This window comes from Dermacentor variabilis, chromosome 7 (genome assembly GCF_050947875.1).
Source record: "Dermacentor variabilis isolate Ectoservices chromosome 7, ASM5094787v1, whole genome shotgun sequence".
Lineage (NCBI taxonomy): Eukaryota > Metazoa > Arthropoda > Arachnida > Ixodida > Ixodidae > Dermacentor > Dermacentor variabilis.
Genome location: NC_134574.1, coordinates 17,793,043 through 17,818,494, shown reverse-complemented (window position 1 = coordinate 17,818,494; position 25,452 = coordinate 17,793,043). Strand labels below are relative to the sequence as shown.

At 45.2% G+C, this 25,452-nt stretch overlaps 1 protein-coding gene across 3 annotated transcripts in view; it reads left to right on the top strand.

Moving 5' to 3' along the window:
• The window catches only part of Syx5 (syntaxin 5), a 257,162-nt gene that overhangs the window by 46,280 nt on the left and 185,430 nt on the right, over positions 1-25,452 (top strand). For all 3 annotated transcript variants that reach the window (XM_075698291.1, XM_075698289.1, XM_075698290.1), the window contains exon 3: positions 6,980-7,056. In XM_075698291.1, coding sequence (XP_075554406.1) covers positions 6,980-7,056 — 77 coding nt within the window. The remainder of the gene's footprint in view (positions 1-6,979; positions 7,057-25,452) is intronic.

The window sequence follows — 25,452 nt, the reverse complement described above, 5'->3', positions numbered from 1 at the left end:
AGTGCAAACAATCACAAGGACATTTATTGCACCTTTCATAGATCAATGCCTGCTAGCCGGGTTGCTATCCACAAAACATGCCGATGGGCGCGCGACAAATCTAAGAAGTCCGACTCACCGCGACCGGATAACGAGCGAATATGTTAGCCTCATGCTGGATCCCAAAGCCTGGTCGTTCACGCGTACGGTCACACGAACGGTGGCGCATTTGAACGAGGCCTCATGAGACGATCTCGCAGAAGCATGGATCGGTGCACTTGCGGAACGTCCATGCAGCTTGCCAATCCCGAACCAAAGAGAAAGCGCCTTCTCCTTTTTGCGCCCAAGTAACCCCGCTGTGAGGCGGCATTAGCAGCGCAACACTCGTGCCATCTCTTGTACTGCGTTTCAACCACACCGCAGTACAGTAGATAGGAGCTATGCAGGAAAACAATGTATCAGGGGACACGTTAGAATTGCGCATCCCCACACTATTCAAACTGGATTAAGTCATTTTTTTTGTTTCATCATGCTTACTAGAGATTGGCAGCATCGGGCAACATGGCGTCAGCCTGTCTTGACATAAAACAAAGTTCTGACTCATTCAGGGAATTTTGCAAAGGTGCTCAGGAGAAACCTGGAAAACTCAGGGAATTTGGAAATGTCAACTTGGTAGACACCCTGCTAACCTGCCGCATACATATAGCGCATGCGAAATTTGGGATACGGTTTGGTACACTACAAGCATGCAACACAGCAATTTGCTGAAACAGCACAAGGCGAATACCAAATTTGCAAGCTAGCACATGTGCATCTACGGTTTCATGCAACAACTAAGAGTTCGGGGAATGCGACAGGCATAAAGTACTCACCCGGCCACACATTCACAGGGCGCTCCAGCAATGTCGCCAATGGCTTTTGTGAACCATGCTGTAATCACGTGGATGCCCGACTTCATGGATGCCGTGCATGTAGCTCGTATGAGGCCAAACGCAGGGTCTGCGGTGTTTACATTAAGTTTTATGTTCTTAACTTAACGTTCTTTTAAAGCTTATCCGCATTGTGCCTGACAAACAGACGAAGTGTTGGCATGCAGATAACCCCACGCATTCTCGCTCGTTATCCGGCACTCTGAGAAATCAGTTGTCCATCCCGTTTGCAAAAATGACAAGAGAATGAAGTCTTCTTCAATCATATTTAAGGCAGGTCATATGTAACAACCAAAGAATGTCAACGCTTTCACAAAACATGACAGAAGCTCTGCAAACACGTCTCCACTCGATTTCGCCGTACCAAAGCAAGTCGCGAGCCGAGATGTTTTCCAACCAAGTGGCGAGGCACAACTTCCCGTTTTTGTGCTAGTTGGTGCTCTGACTTCTGCAAATGGTCAATGGCACACAGTACGTATTCCCTAATTATACATGCATGCACCTGCCGTCTCCTTTCACAGTACGAGCACAGGCATGCCTAATAAGTGTACTGGCAGACCTTCAGAGCTTTTTCGATTGTGCCTGTGACGACTTGAGCCCTTAAGGGCAGCAAAAGATATGCATTCATTTTTTCGGACTGCCCGATTATTCTGACGTTTCGTGGCCGTACGGACCACGAAACGTCACAAAAATTGATTAAGAGGATGCTTCAAATGCTACAATTTACCTACAATTGACCAAGAGGATGCTTCAAATAGTCCGAAGGGTGAACACATGGTGGAAGGAGGACGAGAACAGAAACAACCTAAGCATTGAGGAATAAACAAGAAAGGAAGTGTGCCACTGCTTCTTTGAAGGAGCTTGAGCTCAAAAAACACAGTGTTGGCTGACGCCGAGATGCAGCTACCCCTCATCCAAACCAATACAAACTCTTTAAAGCAGTGAAATGCAACAGTTAAGTGTTGTGCACAGGCTGAGAGTATGTCAGTACAGTTGAGGTTGACTTACCAACTGTTGAGAGAGAATCTAACTTGTGACAAAGTTCAGGCCTCATACCAATGAGCTCGCTATCAGTTGATAGAAATAGCTCATTTTCGAAAATATTTGCTTCTGTATGTATCTCTTTTTATTCGTATTTGAAAATGTTCGACTTGATTGGCAATGGGCTTTACCATTTTTGTTTCGAAGATATCTTATTTGTTGTGCATTTTACTAACCCCCCATTTCAGTTTTCTATTTTGAATAATATAAACACTACTCCTTACTATTCAAACGGCATTAAGTAGTTTAAAAATTTTTTTTGACATGCTTACTAAGGAGTCACAGTAGCGGACAACATAATGTCAACCTGTCTTGACATAGAACAAAGTTCTGTGTCACTCAGGGAACATCGCAAAGGCACTTGGGGAAAACCTGGAAAAGTCAGGGAATTTGAAAATGCCAACTTGGGAGGCACCCTGGAATACCTTCAGTGACCCTGGAGTCTTACAGAAGGGAGTGGTAACAATAAATACAAAAAAAAAACAATGCAAATATCAGGTAACATTCAAGTGCATATTTAAAGTCACTGGGATCCGTAATAAATACATTGCAAGTTGTTCCAATAATTCCAAGTTTGAGGAACGAAAGAATGGAAGTGTTGCTTAGTGTGACAATGAGGAATGAACACTTTATGACAGGGGTCGATACGAGATATGGATGGAGGATGGGAAAGTGACTCTTGCTTAAGACAAGCGTTATGGTAGTAAATGTCATGAAATAAGGAGACATGCTATTTTTCTGCGTAAGAAAAGGAACAAAAGCTGTAAAGCTGTTATTATAGATGAAACACTGGAAAGACCGTAGTAGTTAATGCAAGTAGTTATTAAGATTAATGCAACAAAGACAAAGGTCATGAAATTTCATGCGAAAAACAAAGGCAATATTGAACCATAATATAAATTTTGAGCATTGAGAAATATGGATTGTTGACAGTTACAAAATTCTTGGTGTATATTGACACGTGTACTTATCTTTATCGGGCAACCACGTTTCGCCGCCTAACAAATGTAATCGCACAGCGTGGGACGCACCTGCATGTATCCGAAGTTTCTGGAAAGTTATCGATGCTTCTATCCGCTGTCTGTTGTCGCCGAACCTTATGTTATCTGATTTCATCACCTGACGCGAATGGTGTAGAACTTTGTGGAAGGCACGCGGGTCCGAACGATTAGTCTGGAACATTCGACGACTGCTCTATAAAAGCCGACGCGCTTGACCCGCTGATCAGATTTTCGACGATCGCCGACCGTGTTCGCCGCTATCGTTGTGCTATAAGTGTACCCTGTTTTTGTGGGCACAGGTTCGCCCAATAAAAGTTAGTTTTGTCTTTCACAGTATTGCTACTGCGTTCTTGAACGTCACCACCACGTGACAATATTTTACATCTACCTTAACTTGGAATACACATTTAAGCTATCTATGTAAAAAACTAACCTCTGTGACAGGAGTACTATGTCGCTGCGACATACTCCTAGCAGCCGTCAAACTACAGATATACAGTACAGTCCATTTATAACGATACCACATATAACAATATATCAGTTATAACGATGGGTCGACATGAGAGTGTCATTTTATGCATTATGTCTATGGGGAAAAAAACCATTTATAACGATAGGTTATTCAGCGCATATCGGATATAATGATCAAAATTTTGCCGTCTGGACGGCATTTTCCGTGCCAAATAATCGTAACATTTGCATTGCTTAGGTCCCTAAAACGAACGATGTCGAGACGAGGCAATGTTTACCTCTGTAAGTTCGTATCTGCCACCATTACTGCGCAGCGCATCCTGCCCCGCCCGTGCACCGGAGAGTACCTGAGTAGGCGCAGCACGCCACAAGATGGCGCTAGCTGCTTCATGTGTGTCGGCTACAGTCGCTCCGAATAAGAGAGCAAGAAAAAAAGTGACAAGCAAAGTGGCACGGTGGCGCCCGTCCCACACTCAGTCTCTCTCTCTAGCGATAGCAGGCTGACGCCACCGAAGCAGCTTGCAACCAACGGTACAACCCAGTGGACCAGTTCGAAGATGGCGCCGACAAAGTGCAAAGCTGTGTCGCTTGACAGGAAGATGGATATTTTGCAGGACTCTCAACGCGGCTTCAAGGTGAGCGCCCTCGTGAAGTATGAGCTCGCCCAGTCGACGATATCAACCATCTTGAAAACCGGCAGCACCGCGATTGTGAAGGCAGGAGGTATCAGCGGCCATGCTGATCAGGGGAAAAGGGTTAGAAACCCTTTCTATGCCGATGTTGAAGAGGCGCTTTACCAGTGGTTCATCACAACCCGCGTGCATAGTGGGCCAATACTTGCCACCAAAGAAAAAAAACGTCGCTTTTCTTCTGGGACGCCCAAATTTTGAGCCTGGAGGAGGCTAGGTTCAGCGCTTTAAAGAGCGGCATGGAATCGTTTACAAAAACGTGGTAGGGGAAGCGGTGTCTTTGGACACACAGGCAAAGCAGCAGTGGCTGCAGACAAAGCTGCCCCGTGTGCTGGAGCGCTACGCGGACGAGGACATATATAATTGCGATGAAACTGCGCTGTTTTTTCAAATGTTGTCGTCGAAGACTCACGCTCTTAAAGGAGATCGATGCCCAGGCGGGAAGCACTCGAAACTTAAGGTGACCGTGTTGCTGTGCGTTAGCGTGGGCGGGAGCCATCGTCTTAAGCCTTTCATGATCGGGTGATTAAAGAAGCCAACGTGATTTAAGAATCTGCGCATCCCAGTCCACTATCGCAGCAATAAGAAGGCATGGATGACCCACGACCTGTTCGAAGAATGGCTGCTCGAGTTTGACAGTATAATTGAAGGCCAAGGAAGAAAAGTAGTGTTGCTACTTGACAACATAGCGCAAACAGCGTTAACCCTAAGCTAACATCTGTCGAATTGATGTTTCTGCCTCCGAATACTACGGCAGGCCTGCAGCCGTTGGACGCCGGCGTGATCGCCAACTTTAACGTCCTGTATCAGTGACGCATGCTGGAGTGGCTAATTTTAGCCATTGACCTGGCACGTCCTGCTCCTGGCACGTTGGGTCATGCAGACGGGCTTCCTGACCTGAAGACTTTTGAAAGCTGTGCGCTTTGTTTATGGTGCATGGTATGAAGTAAAGCAGTCAATCGTATACAATTGCTTCAAAAAGGCGGGCTTTGTGCGTCAGGACAAACTTCCCCAACTCACTGAGACCAACACGGTGGAAGCCGCTGACATAACTGAGCTCTGGGAGCTCGTTCCTACTGGTGACACCGGTGGTGCTCGATGGAGGAGTTTTTGACTGCAGACAGTGCTGCCTCGTTCTGCAATGAGGTCACCGACGAGGCGATCGCCAAAGATGTGCTGTCTCGACAGACGGCAAAGTTGTGTGACAGTAGCGACGGCAGCAGCGACAGTGACAACGAGATTGACAGTGGCTCCTCGACCCCGACCTCGATGTCCACGCAAAGTGCACTGTTGTAGATCGACTCCTTAATTGATTTTATGCATGCTAAAGGATTGCCTCCAGTGTTCGCGCAGCAACTGGAATCCATGCATGTTGCGGTTACGAAGCTGAAGCTGCCGCAAAAGCAAGTGCAGATTTCTGACTATTTCGGCGCGCCTAACCCTCGACATGGTCATTGGCGCTAGAAATAAAGCTTATTTTTTACAGCCTACTTTCTACATCATCTATTCTTTAGAGCAAGTAGCGAATTCGAGTTAGGAGCTGCAAAGGTATGTTCCACGTTTTTTATTTAAAAAAAAATAACTGCAGTCCAGATAAAGCGATCATCAGTTATAACGATCATATTTTTTGTCTTTCTCGATATCGTTATAAGTGGACTGCACTGTATTACGCTCTCAATTCACACCTAAACTACTATGCATTAATCTGATTTATGGCAACTAATGCCAATATAAACAGACTTGATATTACAGAAAAAAATAATTCGTCAAATCGGAAACTTAAAACCTATGTCTATGACTAGAGATGCATATAAATTGTTTAATATTGTCAGAGTAGAGCACCTTTCCCGCACATTAGTAAAGAACTTATTGAATGTCTAGCATGCTTAGAATACCATCACCCTAATCTAAGCACAAGGAATTCTAATAATTGGATTACTCCACATTTCCGTACATTCTGCTACAAACACCAGTCGCTAGCCTACAACTTGCTGTTTATTCTCAACAAATATGTAGATATTGCAGACTGCAGTAGCAAGCAACTCTGACAATATTATGTTCAGTTATATTTTGTTTCCGTTGTCTCTTTTTCTTGCATTTGCATTTGCAAACACGCATTTCTTGCAGAAATGCATGCTTTTCTCTTCTGCATATGCATTTTCTGTCATTATTACAGTGTATAATGACATACTTATTTGTAATGCAGTCATGACTATTATGTTTTTGATCATGCACACACACACACAACAGTGTTTTCATCATGTGCCAAGTTGATGTTGCCATGTAAGGTATTTTGGGCCCCGTCAAGCTACTATCGTAGCTTTTAGCCCAAAATGACCATCCAGTTCTGTTTCTTAACTGGAAAATGAACATTGATTTGAGTTGGAAAAAAATGAAGCATGCGCTGCGATTTTGTACAGTTTCAAAGTAGTCCGAATTAAGTAAGAGAGTTGTCTGAATTAACTGATGTGCGGCCAAACACATCCATACTAAGGAGTTTCATTGCAATTAATAATGCATATGCCTGCTGGAACGAAAGGAACAGTTTGGATTGGCCAATTTTCCAAATTATTGAGGGCCAAATTAATGAGGTTTTACTGCAGAACAAACCCAGTGACACAAGTTGGAGTGAAACAGGTTAAGTGGCACATACGCAATGTCACATACCTGTGACCCAAGTTGGTTTCGAACCTGATTCCCTGTTCACAGCAGCGCGATGTTCTGACCATGAGACCATGGACAACCCAGCGACCCAAGTTGGTGGGAAAACGGTTAGAGAGACAGGCAACCAGACAGCTATTGGAAAGGGCAGGAAGTACTCTAGTAATGCTAGTCACAGAGCTATGCCTGAAGGAGTGTGTGTTTGCAGGCCCTGCAGCAGCATCGGATGCGCCGCCCTGGTGACCGAGGGGCCCAGGAGTGGGGGCGGTTCATGCACGCCGCCAAGTGAGTATGCAACAAGTACCTTTGGCTAAGGTGCAAAGTAAATATCTGGGGTGGCTCAGGTGCACCAGCTGTGTCAAAGTGCTATACTCGCAACATGCTGTGGTGCTGAAAGTGCCTCCTGTTGTCTATGTGCTGCTCCAAAACTTGGAGCTCAACAACCGGGATTTCAGCTTCAGGCCTGTCACAGTGGAATGCGGCAGCTTCATAACAAATCCAGGCATTGTTAGTTGCATCTTCAAGATACTGGGACATGCAGGCTCAATGACAGCTCCTAGCCAGGACTCCGTGAAGGCAACATGGTAGTCGGCACAGGCAAGCATTCGTCGCACTGACGTGGCTTCCTGCCAAGAGAGCTGCAGCGCCACTGCTAACTGCTTTACCAAGGGGCGGCTCTATCATAGTCTGCCACAGTAACATACGCCATAGCTGCCTATATTTTATGGTGAAAGCCCTCATAGGTCGAAAAATTTGTTGTCTGGCGTTATTGAAAAATTGACCATTCGGCATTATGGCCCCAAAGTTATAGTCGCCAAAATTGGTGGTGCCACTATGTTCATTGGTGGGACTCGAACCCACGATCTTTGGTGGAAGTTGAACCCGTGACCCTTGGTGTTAATTAAGGCAAAGTTAAGGCACAGCTAATTAAGGTAGCCAATTAAGGTGTTGATCCCATGACCTTTGGTGGGACCTAAATTCAATGGGACCAACATTGATGGTGCCACCATTGACAGTCAAACCCACGACCATTAGTGAGAGTCGAACCCACAACCTTTGGTTTTAATAAAACCACTCAAACCCACAACCTTTGCTGGGAGTCGTACCTTCGAACTCTGGTGGGACCACGATTGAATGACATTGAAATTGCTGGGGCCACCATTGATGGTCGAACCAATGACCATTGGTGGCAGTTGAACCCACAACATTTGGTGTTAATAAAGTAAAGTAAATAAAGCACAGTTAATTAAGACATTTAATTAAGCCACTCAAACCCACAACCTTTGGTAGGAGAAAAACATGTAACGGGAAGTAGCAACGCATTAAAATGAGAATGTCAAGTAATTTAATAAATGTGTCATGAGTGTGCACACTTTCGCCATCATCCCCTTTAGCATATGCTCAATGACTAACTTTTTTTTTCACGCCCATTCAGTGGCGATGGAAACAAAGTGCACCGTCCGTTCCACCTAGTTCATGCACTTGCCACCAGAGTGTGCTGCCTACCCATACCCAAAAAAAAGCAGGCAAGAGATTGATACACGTGGATCTGTTACAGGCATAGATAGTGTTACAAGGTAGATACCCAGGTTTTGAGGAAGAAAAAGATTAAGTACCTGTAAACAAGAACGCAAAAAATGAAAAGCATGTACAGCGAAGCCTCGTTAAACCGTAGTCTGCAGAAGCTCGGAAAAAGTGCGTACTTAACGGTAGTACTGCTTAACTGAAATAGCATGACATCACCCACTTACCTGTCAAAAACGCAACCTGGGGGGAAAAAACATGCAGTATTTATTAATTTCGCGTGACAAATGTGTTATTTTCATTTGATGCCGCCGCGGCCTAACAGCAATGACCGCGGCCTCAAACTTACTGAAGCTGTGAGCCAGCTTTTCAGCCAGCCCCCTGTTCTTGGCAAACATTCGCATGGCAGATTCCTCATTGTCATCGTATATGCTCCGTGCGCGGGCGCGGTAGTGCTGCAGATGTCACAGGGCGCCCTTTTCATTGCGAGGTGCCGTTCTCATCACGATGATTGCATTCATGAGGCTGACGTAACGCACAGCTTCTGCCACTGTTGGGCCTGAATCGCTCGTGCTGGCGCTTTCTGTGTTGTCCTCAACACTGTCACTAGGCGACACTTCGGCAACAGAGGCAACATTGGTGAAAAGTCGAACCTCGTAGCCGACATCTCTTCGTGGTCGCGGCAGCACTGCCAAGCAACTTGTTCGCATTCCAAATGCCACACACCGTAGTCAACAGTAGATCCCTGTCACATGCCAGTGCTGACTTCTTCGTATCACATTCGATGTGTAATAGCTTGAACGCTGTCTAATTTTTCCTCTATGCTCGGTGTTTTTTTTTATTCGAGCTTCGGTCTGACGCGAGTCCTTGTTTGCACGGCGCCACAACGCTCTCTGGCACGGCGCCGAAATGATGTTGATGTGGCTTCATGCGCAAACGCATAGGGTGCTTGGAGGCCGTTGTTCTGATACATGTTTGCGATCTTTGAGGCTTGTTCTGCCGGACGACCCGATGGAGACGACACACTGCCGTGCTTGCATGACGAAAAGTGTAAACACTAAGTGTTAACCGATGCATATGCAATAAGCTGTTACGGTTTATGTGGATACAAAACACATTATGTTCAATAGCTGCTGAGTCGGGGATTTTACTTAACCACTTTTAAATCGAAACTACTGTTTAAGTGGATACGGTTTTACGAACTTTTACTGTATAGCACACCTAATTAACTCAAGCAGGCTAGGTGACTTATTTGACACTGCCGTTTCAAAGGGGATGCCAATAAATCATACCCAGAGCAGATGACGCTGTTTATGTGGGTGCTCGTTGTGACATGTAGTGAACTTTGAATAATAATAAGTTCACAAGTTAAATTGACATTTGTATGTGATGTGCATCGGAGCTAAGCAAAACATGGCAAGATGTGGACAAGCAGGCCCTCTACTTTGATATCAAGCTCACAATTAGTCTTTCCTGATTGCAGCATCATTTCAAGAACTTTGGCAATGTTGTTTGTCTGTCACCCTCATTGTCATCATCACCATCATCAGCCTGTGCAATGAATAGCATTTGAGAGATTGTGTCTCCTTGCCTAACCCCTTTCTTTATAGGTATCTTTCTACTTGTGTCTACTGTAGGATGAAGGCCTGTCCCTGCTATCTCCAATTACTTCTGTCCTGCGCCAACCGATTCCAACTAGTGCCCGCAAATTTCCTAATTTCATTACACCATCTAGTCTTCTGTAGTCCTCGACTGTGCTTCCCTTCTCTTGGCATCCATTCTGTAACCCTAATTGTCAACTGGTTGTCTAACCTACGCATTACATGGCCTGTCCAGCTCCATTTCTTTCTCTTAATGTCAGTTAGAATATTGGCTATTCCTGTTGGCTCTCTGGTCCACACTGCGCTCTTTCTGTATCTTAACATGCTAACATTCTTCGTTCCATCGCTCTTTATGCAGTCCTTAACTTGTTTTCGAGCTTCTCTGTCAATCTCTAAGTTACTTTTCCATATGTCAGCACCGGTAGAATGCATTGATTGTACACCTTTCTTTTCAATGGTAGTGGTAACCTTCCAGTCAGGATCTGCTAGTGCCTGCCGTATGCACTCCAACCCATTTTTATTCTTCTGTAAATTTCCTTCTCATGATCAGGGTCCCCTGTGATTAGTTGACTTTGGAAAATGTACTCCTTCACAGACTGCAGAGGCTGACTGGCAATCCTGAACTCTTTCTTGTTCCCTTGCCCGGCTATTGATCATTATCTTTGTCTTCTGCATATTAATCTTCAACCCCACTGTTACGCTCTCTGTTAAGGCCCTCAGTCATTTGTTGTAATCATCCCCATTTGCTGAACTGGACAATGTCATCTGGAAGCCGAAGGTTGCTGGGATATTTGCCATTGATCCTTACTCCTAATCCTTCCCAGTTTTATACTTGAACACTTCTCCCAAGCATGCAGTGAATAGCATTTGAGAGATTCTGTCTCCTTGCCTAACCCCTTTCTTTATAGGTATCTTTCTACTTGTGGAGAATTGAGGTAGCTGTGCGATCTTTGTAGATATTGTCCAAGAGGTTCACAGATGCCTCATGTATGCTTTGATTACGTACTGCCTCTATGAATGCTGGTATTTTTACCGAATCAAATGCCTTTTTGTAATCTATGAAAGCCATATAGACAGGCTGATCGTACTCTGCAGATTTCCCAATTACCTGATTGATGACATGGATGAGGTCCATTATAGAGTATCCCTTTCTGAGCTGGCCTGTTCTCTTGGTTTACTGAAGTCCGATGTTGCCCTTATTGTATTGGAGATTATCTTGGTGAATATTTTATACAGTACTGGAGGTAAGCTAATGGGCCTATAATTTTTCAATTCTTTAAAGTCTACCTTTTGTAGATTAGTGTAATGTTTGCATTTTTTCAGTTCTCTGGGACCCTTGAAGTCATGAGACATTTCATATGAAGGGCCACAAGCTTTCCAAGCATGATGTCTCCTCCATCTTCGATTAAATCGACTATTATTCCATCTTCTGCCGCTTTTCCCTGTTTCATGTATTGCAAGGCCCTTCTAACTTCATTGCTGGCTATGAAGGATGTTATGTTGGGGTCGGGCATGAAATAGATAGTAGCTGGCCCATGTCACCGTCCAACTTATCCATGCTGAAGGCGTTGTTGAAGGGAGAGACTTGTTCTCATCGAGAATGAGGAATATGGGATTTATTTAAAGTATCTACATGAGAACGTTACAGCTAATCAATCTAACATAACTGAAAGAGGAATGCACACTGAAGAGCCGACAATGGCTGCTTGTAAACACTCTGTCCTCCCTAGATCCCTAGGTGAGGGAAAATGGCTGTTCGACCAAACGGAGCATCCAAAGTCATCGTAGCCTTTGAGGGGGAAAGTTTACGCACTCATTTCCGCACAGGTTGCACCGACCACACCAATTTGAGAGGGTTCTCACAGACACAGTGCTTCACCCAAGCAGGTGCCTCTTTATCCCAGCGTCGACTCGGCAGACAATGGCCGCCGCATCTGTCCATCGACTGATGACTTCTAAGCTGCGTGAGACGCACCGCAATATATCTGCCAGGAGCTCCCCTGCTCCAAACAGACCGTGTGGCTGCCGGCGTACACACTAACAATACGTGCGCCACCGCCGTAGCCTTGGTGGCGCCGATGTCTTGTTGATTCAGCACATTGTCTTCCTTACAAAACGAGTCGCCGCCGCAGCTATGGTGGCGCCGAAGGGCTGGAGACTGATGTCTGGTCGTCCTTTCAAAGCGAGTCGTCGCAGCTAACATAGTGGCACCTTTCCGTCGGTCGCTTACCTAAAGATCGCCAGCCCCTGCCGGTCAAACGTAACAGCTCCTCCATGACCCGGAATATCTCGCCTGGCCAGTGCTGATAAATGCTGCAAAGAAAGAGAATGCCTGGTGGCACAGGGGGGATGCCTTGGCTTGCAGCGGCCAGCTGTGAAATAATGACACCGCCTCAAAACATCCAACAAGGACAGGCAACTGCAAAATGAACCCCACAACACGGCTCTGCGCCGGGGTGACATATTTTGGATCTCACTTTAGACCCGCTAGGCTTCAAAGAAAACAAGTGCAGAAACAAATATGCTGCATTTCGCTATGCCAATTTGGGAGGAATTTTGTGCTGACAAATTGAGCAATCATGGAAGGAGTCCTGCTAAATTAGAGGGGATCTTCTTGGCTTAACAAAACTAACAATAACAACCCCAGAATTTAGGCGGGATCCCTAAATGCAGAATTCAAATAAGCCTGCTCAAACCATCCGCATTGCTAGGCAACTTTCCCTTATTATATCTAACGGAGAAGTACTCTTGAAAAGTGAGGCTCCATCAGAGCAAGCGGCCATTTATGTGCGACATTTGATTGAGCCACCTCAGAGGACGGTGGTCGGTCTCGAAAATGAACCTCGCTCCATACAAGTAACACGACAACTTCTGGGCTGCCCAAACAAACAAGCACATTGCTTCTCCGAAGCGCTGTAGGCTTCTTCTCTTACTGTTAGTTTACAGCTGGCATAGCGGATAGGATGTTGCTCGTTATCGTCGCCGACCTGACTAAGTACCATGCCCATACCGCTGTCGCTTGTGTCACACTGAATGATGAGTTCCCTTGCGTAGTCTGGCGCGTGAAGCACAGGACAAGAAACCAATAGCGTTTTCCAACTTTGGAAAGCATTCTCTTTGTCCTTATCAGTGCACGCTATTTGGTGCTCCCTTTTGGAGGGCATTCATTAAAGGACTTGCCATTTGCGAGTAATTTGGAATGTACCGTTGATAGTACCCCACAAGTCCCAAAAATGAACGAATGTCTGTTTTTGTGTGTGGCTGTGAAAATTCTTTAATCGCAGCTGTTTTCAGCTCGGCCGGCCGTCTCATGCCCTGGCCGACAACATGGCCCAGATAAGTAACCTGCGAACAGCCAAACCTATACTTTTCCGCTTTTATCGCTAAGCCGGCTTCCCTCAACCATGAGAACACCTGTTTGAGGTGCGATACGTGCTGTTCCCAGCTGTCCGAAAAAATTTCTACATCAAGACATTGCAAGGTGAACTCCTGCAAGTCTTTTAGGACAATATTCATTAACTCAGAGAAGCTAAATGGCATGTTCTTCAGCCAGAAGCTAACGGCGTGAGGGCAAGTGCATACAGGTGAGATGAACGCAGCTTAGCGGCTGGCACTTTCTGAAAGGGAAACTTGCCAGTATCCCCACACGAGATCTATAGTTGAAATGTATTTAGCAGCGCTAACTCTTTCAATTCATTCCTCAGTGTTGGGTAACAGGAACAGCTGATCCCTAGTGATGGCATTTAACTTCCTGTAGTCAACACACGGACGAGGGTCCTTGTTAGGAGTTTCTACCGGTATTAGCGGTGAGGTATAGTCACTCTCAGCAGGTTCAATAACTCCCAACTCTAGCACGCGCTGTATCTCTGCCTCCATAATTTCTCTCTGTTGTGGAGACACCCTGTAAAGCTTTGATCGTACGGGTTCGGTTGATGTCAGCTCTATTTCATGCGTTATTAGTTTAGTTCTACCTGGCCACTCGCTGAATCTGTTGAGATATTCCCCTAACAGCCCTCTTAGCTCATCTAGCTGCTTGGGTCTAAGAGCGTGCGAGCTTACCGAATGTTTTACTACTTCCTCTAGGCCGATTTCAGAGTTGTAGGTCGCCTTATACTCCTTAAACTTGGTACTCGTGTCATCCTGCTCTTTGATGGTATTGTTAACGACTCCGCTCCGCTCTACGTACGGCTTCATCAAATTGCAGTGATATATCCTCACCTCCTTCCTGCGACCGGGCATTTTCAGAGCATAGTTAGTATCTGAAAGTTCGTGCACCACTTTAATGGGCCCTTTCCATTGAACTTGCAGGGTAGCCAACCGGAACTACCTCTTGTTAACCTCTCTGCCTTTCTCTGCATTATTTTCTATCTCTCTCCATTGAACTTCAAGCTTGTTCTTTCTTGAAGGTTTGAGGATCATTACCTGGTCTCCGGGTTTAAACGTACGAAGCCTCGCATTCTTGTCGTAACAGAATCTGGCGTTCTTTTGAGCTACTCCCATGTTCCTTTTGAGTAGTTCTTGGGTAGCGCTTAGCTCTTCCAGCAGATTTAGCACGTATTCAACCACTGTTGGACTCTCCCCTTTTTCCTCCCACATCTCTCAACATTCTCAATGGAGAACAGAGCGTCCTCCCATACGCTGGCTCTGCTGGCGAGAACCCTGTAGCCTCATGAGGAACTGTTTGTAAAGCAAACAACGTGGCCAGAAGACAATTCTCCCAGTCCTCCTTGTGCTCGTAACTGAGTGCCCACAAAACTTGCTTAAGCACTGACTGCCACCTCTCTATACTATTTGACTGAGGGTGATAGACAGAACTGTGTATCAACTTTACCCTGCACTTTTGTAAGAATGTGGAAGTCAGTATGCTGGTGAATACTGACCCTTGATCCGCCTGAATTTTGGCTGGAAACCCAACTCATGCGAATACTGTCAAAGGCACGTCTACTACTTCGGTGGAGCTGCGCTCTTTCAGAGGGATTGCTTCTGGAAACCTTGTAGCCAGACAGCATAGTAAACAAGTACCTTTAACCCAACTTTGTCTTGGTAGAAACCCTACCATGTGTTGTCTGAAAGGTTCTGTTATTAAGGGCACCACCTTTAGAGGAACTTTTCGTGTTTCTCCTGGTTTACCCAAGCACTGGCAGGCGTCGCATAATCTTACAAAGTTTTTTACGTCTTTGAAAGAGCCAGGCCAGTAGTATTCCATAAGCAATCTTTCGTTTGATTTGTTTATGCCTAGGTAGCCAGACCACCCATTTCCATGACAGACTCAAAATGTCCTCCCTATACTTAGTAGGTACCACTAACTGATCTAGGATCCTACCCTTTCGGTCTCTGTAGTGCCGATACAACAATCCTCCTCTCTCTTGTGTCGTCACGTTGCGCCTAGCAATGCCTTCTTTAGCTGAGTGATGCACTTTAGCTAAGCTGTCATCATTTTTTTGCTCGGTTGCCAGTGACTCTATGTACACGTACGAGCTGATCAAAGTTCTTTGAGGTCGGTGATACTAACGACCCTGTCTCGCTTGCGAGTGCGTCAGCTGGCTCTTCCTGCAGGCATGCACTCAAGACACCCTAGTGATACGCTCTCATTGAGCTGGTCAGCTGGGAGTGTTTCCTCGACTATTTTTTCGTCCCTCGAGCCTAGCTCGGACTCGGTTACTGAAATCACCTCTTTTGCTACTTCCGCTGGAGCACCTTTTGCATTTTCAGCTGAAAGCGATGCGATTTTACGAGCTTGGCCTCGCATCAACGCCTGTACTACGCCCTCTCCCAGTTTAAGCCCTTTGTCACGCAGTAACTGTTCTGACTGATTAAAAAAAACGTAAGGGTACTGCAGCAACAAAAATTTGGAAACAGCAGCTTCGCTCACGAGCGCCCTGAACGGTCCACTGATTTTGACTTTGGCCGTGGGCAGACACACGCTGTGTTCTTCTAGAACCTGTTTCATCCATGCTACTTCTCCAGTGAAGTCATCTACCGTCACGTAAAACGGATGGACAATGTCCATATTGGCGCCACTGTCTCGCAGCACCCTGCATGGTTTGCCATTAACTTGCAGGTCATGAAGATTTAAAAGTTCCATATTCCCGTCTTTTTCATCCATGTACGACAAAACTACGCTAGGATTCCTGCAGTTTACGGCGATATGTCCTAGTTTGTGGCACTTATAGCAGCAGATCAATCCAAAAGATTCGAATTTTCGTTTCTGCTCTTTTTTTACAGTTTCCCCGTTAGACTTCTCGCTCTTTTCTGAGGGCTTTTCCTCCATGTCTACAGATGCCGGTTTTCAAGTCTGTAAACCCTTTTTGAACAGAAATGGTTTCCGTGGTCCATTTCGGTTGTCCCAATTTCCGTCCTCGGCGTTCAACTGTCTACGGGTTGCATACTCTTCGGCTAATTCATCTGCCCTTTCCACAGTGTTTACATTTCCTCAGTATTGCACCCACAGCTTCACAGATTGTGGGATGCTTCTGTAAAACTGCTCTAGACACATGCAGTCAATAATCATGTCTTTGCTCTCGTATGCTTTCACGGTTTTCAGCCACTCGTGTAGGTTAGTCTAAGCCGTATGCAAACCCCGGATACCCCTCGCTATCTTTCTTGCCTGTGCTTCTAAAGCTTTGCCGAAAAGCTTCAGCTGAAAGGCGGTACTTTTTCAAAAGACTAGCTTTAACTTTTGCATAATCATATGCATCCTGCACACTGAGTCTGGCGATTACTTCCGCAGCCTCACACGGCAACATAGACAACAACCACTGTGGCCACGTACTCGGGCCGAAGGTCATCTTCTCGCAAGTCCTTTCAAAATTTCCTTGGAACAAGCCTATGTCGTTCCCGACCTCAAATGGCTTTAACAGCATGTCCCTGCGGTATGATTTTGCCTCACTTGATCATCCCAGAGCCCCTTCACTTCTTTGAGACAACTCCAAACGTTTTCTTTCATGTTCGAGTTGCATTTTCCTTAACTCGCGATCTTTCTTGCATTGCTCTCTCTCTGTCCCGTTCTTCTCTTTCCTGTTCTTCTCTCTCTGTCCCGTTTCTCTCTTTCTTCAGAAGTTCCAACCCCATTTCAATTTCTTCCTCACTGGCCTGTTCGGAAATTAGCTCCAATAATTCCAATTTAAGCATTTCCTTGCGTACATGTAGACCCAGTTCGTTACCGACAATCAACAATTCGTCTCTCAGCAGTATCTTTAACTCCATGATTGCTGCTTTACTGTCTTGGTCCTGCTCGCTAAACACACCTAGGAAACCATAGCCTAGCTAACAGTCAACAATCTAGCTTCCCTACAGTTCTAAACAGAACAACCACAAAATGAAGCCTAGAGAGTCAAAGCAAGAATCAAGCACTTGCCGACGACACAGCACCACGTCGCAAAGTCAATCTCACTGCTCTCAGCCAGTTGTAATATTTGGGGTCAGGCATGAAATAGATGGTAGCTGGCCCATGTCGTCGTCCAACTTATTCACGCTGAGAACGTTGTTCTCAACACTTGTTCTCATCGAGAATGAGGAATGTGGGATTTATTTACAGGATCTACGTGAGAATGTTACCGTCTATCAGTCTAACATTACTGGAAGAGGAATGCACACTGAAGATCCGACAATGGCTGCTTATAAACACTGACTCCTCCCTAGATCCCTAGTGAGGGAAAATGGCCGTTCGACCAAACTGAGCGTCCGAAGTCATCGTAGCCGACCCGCCTTTGAGGGGGAGGGTTTACACACTCACTTCCACACAGGTTGCACTGACCACACCAAGGTGAGAGGGTTCTCACAGACACTGTGCTTGACCCAAGCAGGCGCCTCTTTATCCCAGTGTCGACTCTGCAGACAATGGCGGCCACGTCTGTCCATTGACTGACGACTTCTAAGCTGCGTAAGACGGCACCGCAAGATATCTCCCAGGAGCTCCCCTGCTCCAAACAGACCGTGCGGCTGCCGGTGTACACACTAACAATATGTGCTCTGCCACTGTAGCCATGGTGGCGCCGATATCTTGTTGACTCGGCCCTTTGTCCACCTTACAAAACGAGTCGCCGCCGCAGCCATGGTGGCGCCGAAGGGCTGGGGACTGACGTCTGGTCGTCCTTTCAAAGCGAGTTGTCGCAGCAGACCTAGTGGCGCCTTTTCGTCGGTTGCTTCCTCGACGATTGCCAGACCCCGCCGGTCAAACGCAACAAGGAGCCTCTGTAACCTGTTCTTTATTACTTCGAATGGAGGTATTAATGCTTCTCTGGGTACTGTACAAGTCAGTATAGAATTCTTCCACTGCTTTTACTGTATCTTTTAAAGTGCTGATGATAATACCTTCCTTGTCTTTCAGTGCATACATCTTGGCTTGTCCTATGTCAAGTTTTCTTACTGATTTCATGCTGCGTCCATTTTACCTCTATGACCTCTGTAATTTTCATCCCTCGGTTCTAAGGCTGAATATTTGTTTGCAAGCGCCAGCCTGAATTGGTCTGCTTTTAAGTTTACTGCGTCTAGTATGGCCTGTTTCTCCTTCACCAATCTTACTCTTTCTCCTTTAATATTGAGGTGAATCCTAGACCTCACTAGCCTATGATCACTGCACTTCTACATCCTGCACTATGCTGGGATCTCATTGTAAGATTTGTACATGTTGGGAAAAACAATAAATCTAGAGCACAGGAAGAACACAAGGTGAAGAAGGTGATGTGCAACAGAAGCTCTAATCTTTTTATGAATATGCTATACCAACTAGCTCGCCTATCCCTCCATGAAAAAAAAAACTTTTGTCAGCAACAGCCGTAACAAGTTGTCTTAATTCTTTGGTGTTGAAAACACAAAACTTCGCGCTTGTGAAGTGCTTGGCAGCTTTGAGCATGAACCAGTGCTGCATGTGCGGCCAATGTCCATGATTTAACTTTCGGTCTGACACCCGCTAAGCTTGTGTCGCATGTGTGTGCCGCTTGCTCTTGCTTCAATGGAGCTGTCACCACAGGAAACAAAACAGTTCTATTGGCATTTATCCTTTCTTTTTTCAATATTTCTGGAGCAAACTTGCGTTTTGGTCAAACATCACACTAGTTTTACATGACAGCCTTGCTGCATTTTGTAAAGACTCTTTCTGGGATTCGACCCGCCGTGGTTGCTCAGTGGCTATGGTGTTGGGCTGCTGAGCACGAGGTCGCGGGATTGAATCCCGGCCACGGCGGCCGCATTTCGATGGGGGCGAAATGCGAAAACACCCGTGTGCTTAGATTTAGGTGCACGTTCAAGAACCCCAGGTGGTCAAAATTTCCGGAGTCCTCCACTATGGCGTGCCTCATAATCAGAAAGTGGTTTTGGCACGTAAAACCCCAAATATTGAAATATTGATTCTTTCTGGGATTCGCAGTTATTTTGCTGCCTTTTCTATTGTAACACAAAAACTGCAATAGCATGATTTTTTTAAGGGACCCTCACCAGGTCTGGCCATTTCAAGCTGATAAGCACAGAGCATACACTGCGTGATAACGATCGTGTGTGCAAAGTATTATATCGCTATGAGCCGCAGGAAGGTCTGAAATTTCAAACCAAATGCCGTTTGCTCTTCTCCTCGCGGCCGCCGTGCTCCAAGCCAAAGGGTGACGCACACATGCTAGTGCACCCACAAATTATGTGTTTGTGCTGTGACGTCGCTTGTGGTGACACGGGACTTAGAGAAATATTCGAAGCAGCATCTGTTATTTGTGTAATATGCTGCTTGAATAGAGAAATTAAAGCTTAGGGAAATAATAAAACACACAAACTGAATTTCTGCATGTTTTTGTTTTACTTCGCACTGCAGCAAGAGAGATGTGCTTCCATTTCATGTGCTTGTTCTCATGTTGTGCAGTTGCATGTGTAGACACTGAAACTGTCATTTTCAATTGTGTTCCAGCGTGCAATCATGCTCCGTGATCTGCTTGCCTGCCTCAGTGTTCGTGTAGCACTGACTTATACTGCCAGTCAGGTGTCCTCGTGCACAGTGCGCAAAATCATGTATTGCTCAAAACAAGACAATCACAACAGTTCATGTGACGCCGTCAGCAGAAGTGCGCTGCACCACAAGAAAGTGAGGAGAGAAAAAAAATGAAGGAGGGACCTGTTATGTATGCCTCAACGACCCTCGAGCTTTGGTATGGGAGAATGCAGGGAAGGAATTTTGCTTGCAAAGGCTAGATGGGGCAAGTGGAAAGGGTGCCTCTCTTGGCAGTGGTGCTCGCCTCCCGAAATCATAGGTTCGCGGCCCTGAAATATTTATATCTCTACTATTAACGAACTGATTTGAAAAATTTTTGTGGCAGAATGCTCCGTAGAGGATATGTAACAACTTCCACCATATAACCGAAGTTTGCTATGCAGCCTGCTGAGGGTCCCTTTAAGGCATGGCCATCCTTGGCAACGTCATACTCCGGTTCGGTGTACACGGGATCATGGTAAATATAGCTGGCCTCTTGATCAAAAAACCACCCTTTTGCTCCAAAACATCATAGTGAGGCACAAATGGTATCAAAATGTAGGTTTCAGACAAGAAGTGGGAAGTAGTTGCAGAGAAAGTAAAATTAACGGTATGGGCGTAATTATCACGGATATAGTCGACAATGCACTGCACTATTTTGGGAAACTGTGCAGCTAGCCTCGTCGAAAAGGAAAAAAAGAAGTTGTGTCAATCAAAGTCAAGGCTAAAAAAGAAAACGCCTTGATGTACATGCGTGCAGAAAGAGCAAATGAAAAACTCTACATGAATGAAAGCATTACAGGGTCCAAAAAAGAAGTAACATTTGCATAATGGTATGGAGAAAATAATGAAAAATATGTAATTATGCAGCAGTAAACTTGTTCCAATTTTGTCCTATTTGAGCACTTATAAATACATAGACCATGTGTGCCAACCTTATCTTATTTTGTGTCAACTGTGATTGCCACGTCTTCTGTATCAAGCGACACTTACTGAATGCTAGATAAAGCTTTTGATTTGGCTGTCTAGGGGGTTTAGCTGTAAGCTTGAGGCTTCCATTGCATGAAGTTGGAATGCCAAGACAGTGATCTTTTAGGTGACAATGTGTGCACCTAGAAAAATGTAGTTTCACGTAATAGTCCTCTGGAACCCGCAAGGTGGAGAGAAGTAATTAGTAAAGGGAAAATCAGACATCCACCCATTCGTAGCAATTGCTACAAAGGAAACCACTACGAGTTCCTCGAAAAATGAGGAAACGTTCTGTAGGTGGTCCTTCTCCACTTGGCTATGTGAAGCAACTTTGAGCCTCATCGTTGCGAGCGTGGTCGGGGTGGAGCCGCATTAGAACAAGGCTGTAGGCTCTCATGGCCTATGACTAGCTGGCTCCTATATACACAACCCCAAGAATCATATGGTCAGAAGAAACTATTTGCACAAATACTCAGACTGCAAAAGAGGCTTCCGTGTGGGCTTGCTGATAGCACTGGGCCTAGAGCTCCCAGGATGTGTAACAGATGTCTTCTCCCAAAAAACACTTGCACAAAGACTTAGCATGTTGATTAACACCTTTGTCTCAAAAAAAGGGTACCACCTACGCGAGCAATCAAAATCTATGCTAGGCCTACTACCATCTAATTCATACAAAAGTTGTCTTGAACTAAGCAGAACTATTGTCCAATGTGTGGGGATGTGCAACTGTCACGTGTCCCCTGATATGTTGGCTTTGCTGCATGGCTTTACAGAGGCGGTCAGTGTGGTTGCACAGTAGTATAAGAGATAGCACATGTTGCGCTGCTAACGCCACCTGGCAGTGTGGTTAGTCGGGTGCGACAGGGAGGTTCTTTGGCTCGGGATCGGCAAGCGCTGCAGACATTTTGCGCCTGCACCGATCCATGCTTCTGTGAGACCGTCTCGCAAGCTAGGATCAAGACACCGGAATGGACGAACACAATCGTTCGATTATGCCACCGTTAGCATAAACATACACGCGGACGAGCATGTGTTGATGTCCAGCATGAAGCGAACATATTTGCTCGCTACTTGGTCGCAGTGGGTTGGACTTCCTAGATTCGTCGCGCGCCCAAAAGCATGTTCTGTAAATAGCTATTCGGCTAGCAGGCATTGGTGTGTGAAAGGTACGATAAATGCCTTTGTGATTGTTTGCACTTCTGTGTTGTCATTCCTTTGTCCCAAGACTACAGGTGAGACTCCACAACGGCACGTCTTTGGCACCACTTGTGGGGCCTCAAGCACTCTGTATAACACATGGAAACGACACAATGCAATGCAAACAACAAAGAGGCTTTTATTGCTCCTTCTGTACAAGAATGACACGTAGCCAAAAATGCAAGGAATCAAACATGCTGAGGAATTGAAGTTGTACTCACCATGCAAAGGTACTAGGTGAATGATGTTCACCTGTGTGGGACATTAACACCTAAGCCAGTTGCCATGTAGTCCACCTCTGCAGGACAACTGCCATTTTGCAATGCACAGCTAGCAGACGACGTCCTCTTCAACAATGTTGGAAATGGCCTGTGAGGAACCATCGCCAAGGAATAGCTTGAACAGGCATGGTTTAATTGTTTTCAACCAGAATTGTGGTACAGCAATAAGGACAGCAATAAGGACACTGGCAATTAAAACAGAGCAGACAGATGCACTTTTTTGTCTGACTCCTGAAATGTAGGAATTGCATCTGTTCATCTCTGTTTCTGTCGTCTTTGTTCTTATTGCTGCACAACAATTCCGGACAAAAAGGGTGCACCAACTAACCCAGAAATGCATCTTATTAACAGCTTGTCAAAGGAATTGGGTGTCACAATTGGCTGTCAGCCTCTCAAAGAGATGTGCAGGAGTATGTCTACTTGCAGGGCATCCAAATTGTGAAGACGAAATCTTCAGACCAATAAAAATGGAAGAGTTGACTTTTGGCCTTGTTGGTACATCATTTCTAGTGCTTACGCAGAAACATCAGGATGAGCTGGACAAGAGAAGAGACAAGAGAAGGCGCTACTTTCAACAATGATTTATGGGGGTCGTTGCATAAGTGTGGTAAAAAGCAATTAAGGATGCCATGTTTGCAAAAAACATTTCATTTTTCAACATAGTTCCCTTCGAGTTCCGCATACTTCCAGCAGTGCTGCAATTTTTTTATCCCCTCAGAAATAAAGGATGGCTTGAGGCCCTTGAAGTAGACATTTACCACTGAGATAACCTCTTCAGCTGAAGAAAATTGTTTTGCACCCAGCCAGTTCTTCAGGTTTGGCAAGTGGAAAAAGTCATATGGGGCCGATCCCGGAGAATAGTGTGGATGAAGCAGAATGTCGAAGCCTAACTCGTGCAGTGTGGCCATTGCAGCGAGCGACCTGTCGAGTGGAGCATTGGCTTGGTGAAAGAGTTTTTTCCTTGCTAATCCAGGTCGTTTAGTGCGCAATTCTTTTTTCAGTTGATTTAGGAGTGTTGCATTATGGTATCGTTTTGCTGTTTTGTAAGCAGTCTCCAAAGACTGTTCCTCGTGAATCCCAAAAGACAGTCGCCATCACCTTTCCGGCTGAATAAACAGTCTTTACCTTTTTTTGGAGCACCTTCATGAGGCCCAGTTTATTGCTTTGACTGCTGTTTAGACTCTGGAGTGTAATGATGTATCCACGTCTTGTCAACCATTTGCAAATCGACGCCAAAAGTCCTGCGGATTGCAATCAAGCACCGATAAACACTGCTTCGAGATGTCTGCCCTCAAGCGCCTTTGGTCAATCGTCAGCTGTCGCAGCACCCAACATGCACAGACCTTCTTCATCTGCAATTTCTCATAAAGAATGTTGTGAACTCTCTCTGCTGAGGTGCCTACAGTTTCAGCTATATCATGTACCTGCACTCAGTGGTCTTCCATGACAATGCCATGAATTTTCAATAACATTTCTGGCGTGCGGAGTCTGTGAACTTCACTCAACTTGGCTTTAATCCAATGTTTTAAATAAAAATGTTTGATCACTGCTCGACATTCACCTTTTTCCATTTTGAGGGGAATCTCCACACAGCTCAGTACCAGTGGCTGTGAAATGCCTACTAACTGTTGGTACCCACGTAAGAAAGCTCTGCCGTCTTATGAAGGGTGCTTCTGGCATGCCAGCTAGAACAAAACAGAATTATAGTGCCATCTCTTGTATTTTTACCATACTTATCAAACAACCCTCATATCGGAAGCCTGATTACAGGTTCATATATGCAAGACAACAAAAACACCGGCAAAACATGAAGCACTGAAGAATGACAATGCTTATCTATACAAAAGCGAGGCATTTGCATTGAATCCTGTATCATGCTAATCCTCAGCAATTTATTTTTAGCTAGCCCTGACGAAGTCCTTCTGATGAGCTTTATGGGCACCAAAGTGTCAGTTTTAGATGTTTGGATGAGCAGCTGTTCTTACTTAATTGTGGCAAAGGCTTCTTTGAATATGAAGCTTTTAACTGGTTCGGGATTGCTTGCAACCATTGGTGCTCTCATGATGGGTGATGATTGTTCAATGAGGTTTCTTGATATACTTATTTATTTCCATGCTCGCGTTGTGAACCTAGGGGGAAAAAACTATTGTTTGTCATTCAGCTCCTCCCACTCTGATTTGGTGAAGTCCATTGTCAGGAACTGCCTCAACAATGCTCTCAACAAATCCTGTTCCCATCTTATGAGGACAGTCAAAATGCTCACCTGATCACATTCAGGTACCGGTCGCAGAAGCCTTGCTCAGGAAACCACTTCCAGCCAGCAGGCCTGCACTACAGCTGCTTCTAGCCCAAGAATGGTCATTATTCCTTACCTGTACAGAATTTTAGTATTATCACAAAGGTTGGTGCACGGACAAATGTTAGGGCAGTTTTTATGGCCCCCAACAAGTTGGGAAAATGCTGCAAAATTAGCAACCCAGTCACTGATGAAAGGCGCAGCTTACAAGAAACATAGAATGTGTTACATATCCTGCAATGAAAGCATTTACCAGATAACCTGTTCGTGTGGTCTAATGGGGTGGTGTCTAAATGATAGGCTTAGAGAGCACTTGTGAAGAAAGGAAGCGATGGCTGGTTAGCTGCACGTTGCAACACATGCGTTGTTCACCTCTGTTTCATGACTGATTTGTAGTAGGCTGGTGTAAAGATGAAATAACAAGATTGATAATTTAATCAGCAACAATAGACAAGCTACACCAGGATTGTGTTACTACACCTTCACTATCTTTACTGAAGAAAGAATTGTAATTTCTCGGTGCCTCATAGTTTGCTCGTGCTTGATTCGTTGTTTTGCATATACAGTCGAACGCCTTTAGAACGAAGTGCGTGCGGCTTGTGAAATCGTTTGTTATGAAGGTCATTTTGCTGTAAATGTTGCGTACCGTGCAGCTCGCAATAAAACTGAGAATTTTGTTATACAGGCGATTTCGTTGTAGAGCCGCTCAACAGTATAAATCTGTGATCCAGCTTCCTGTAAATCATTGTTGAAACTACTGCTTGTGTGTGTGTCTCTTCTTTTCTCCGTCTAGTCTAAGGTTCTTTTGCTAACAGTGGAAAAAATAATGGGTTATGGAGCATATATAAAACAGTCATTCCT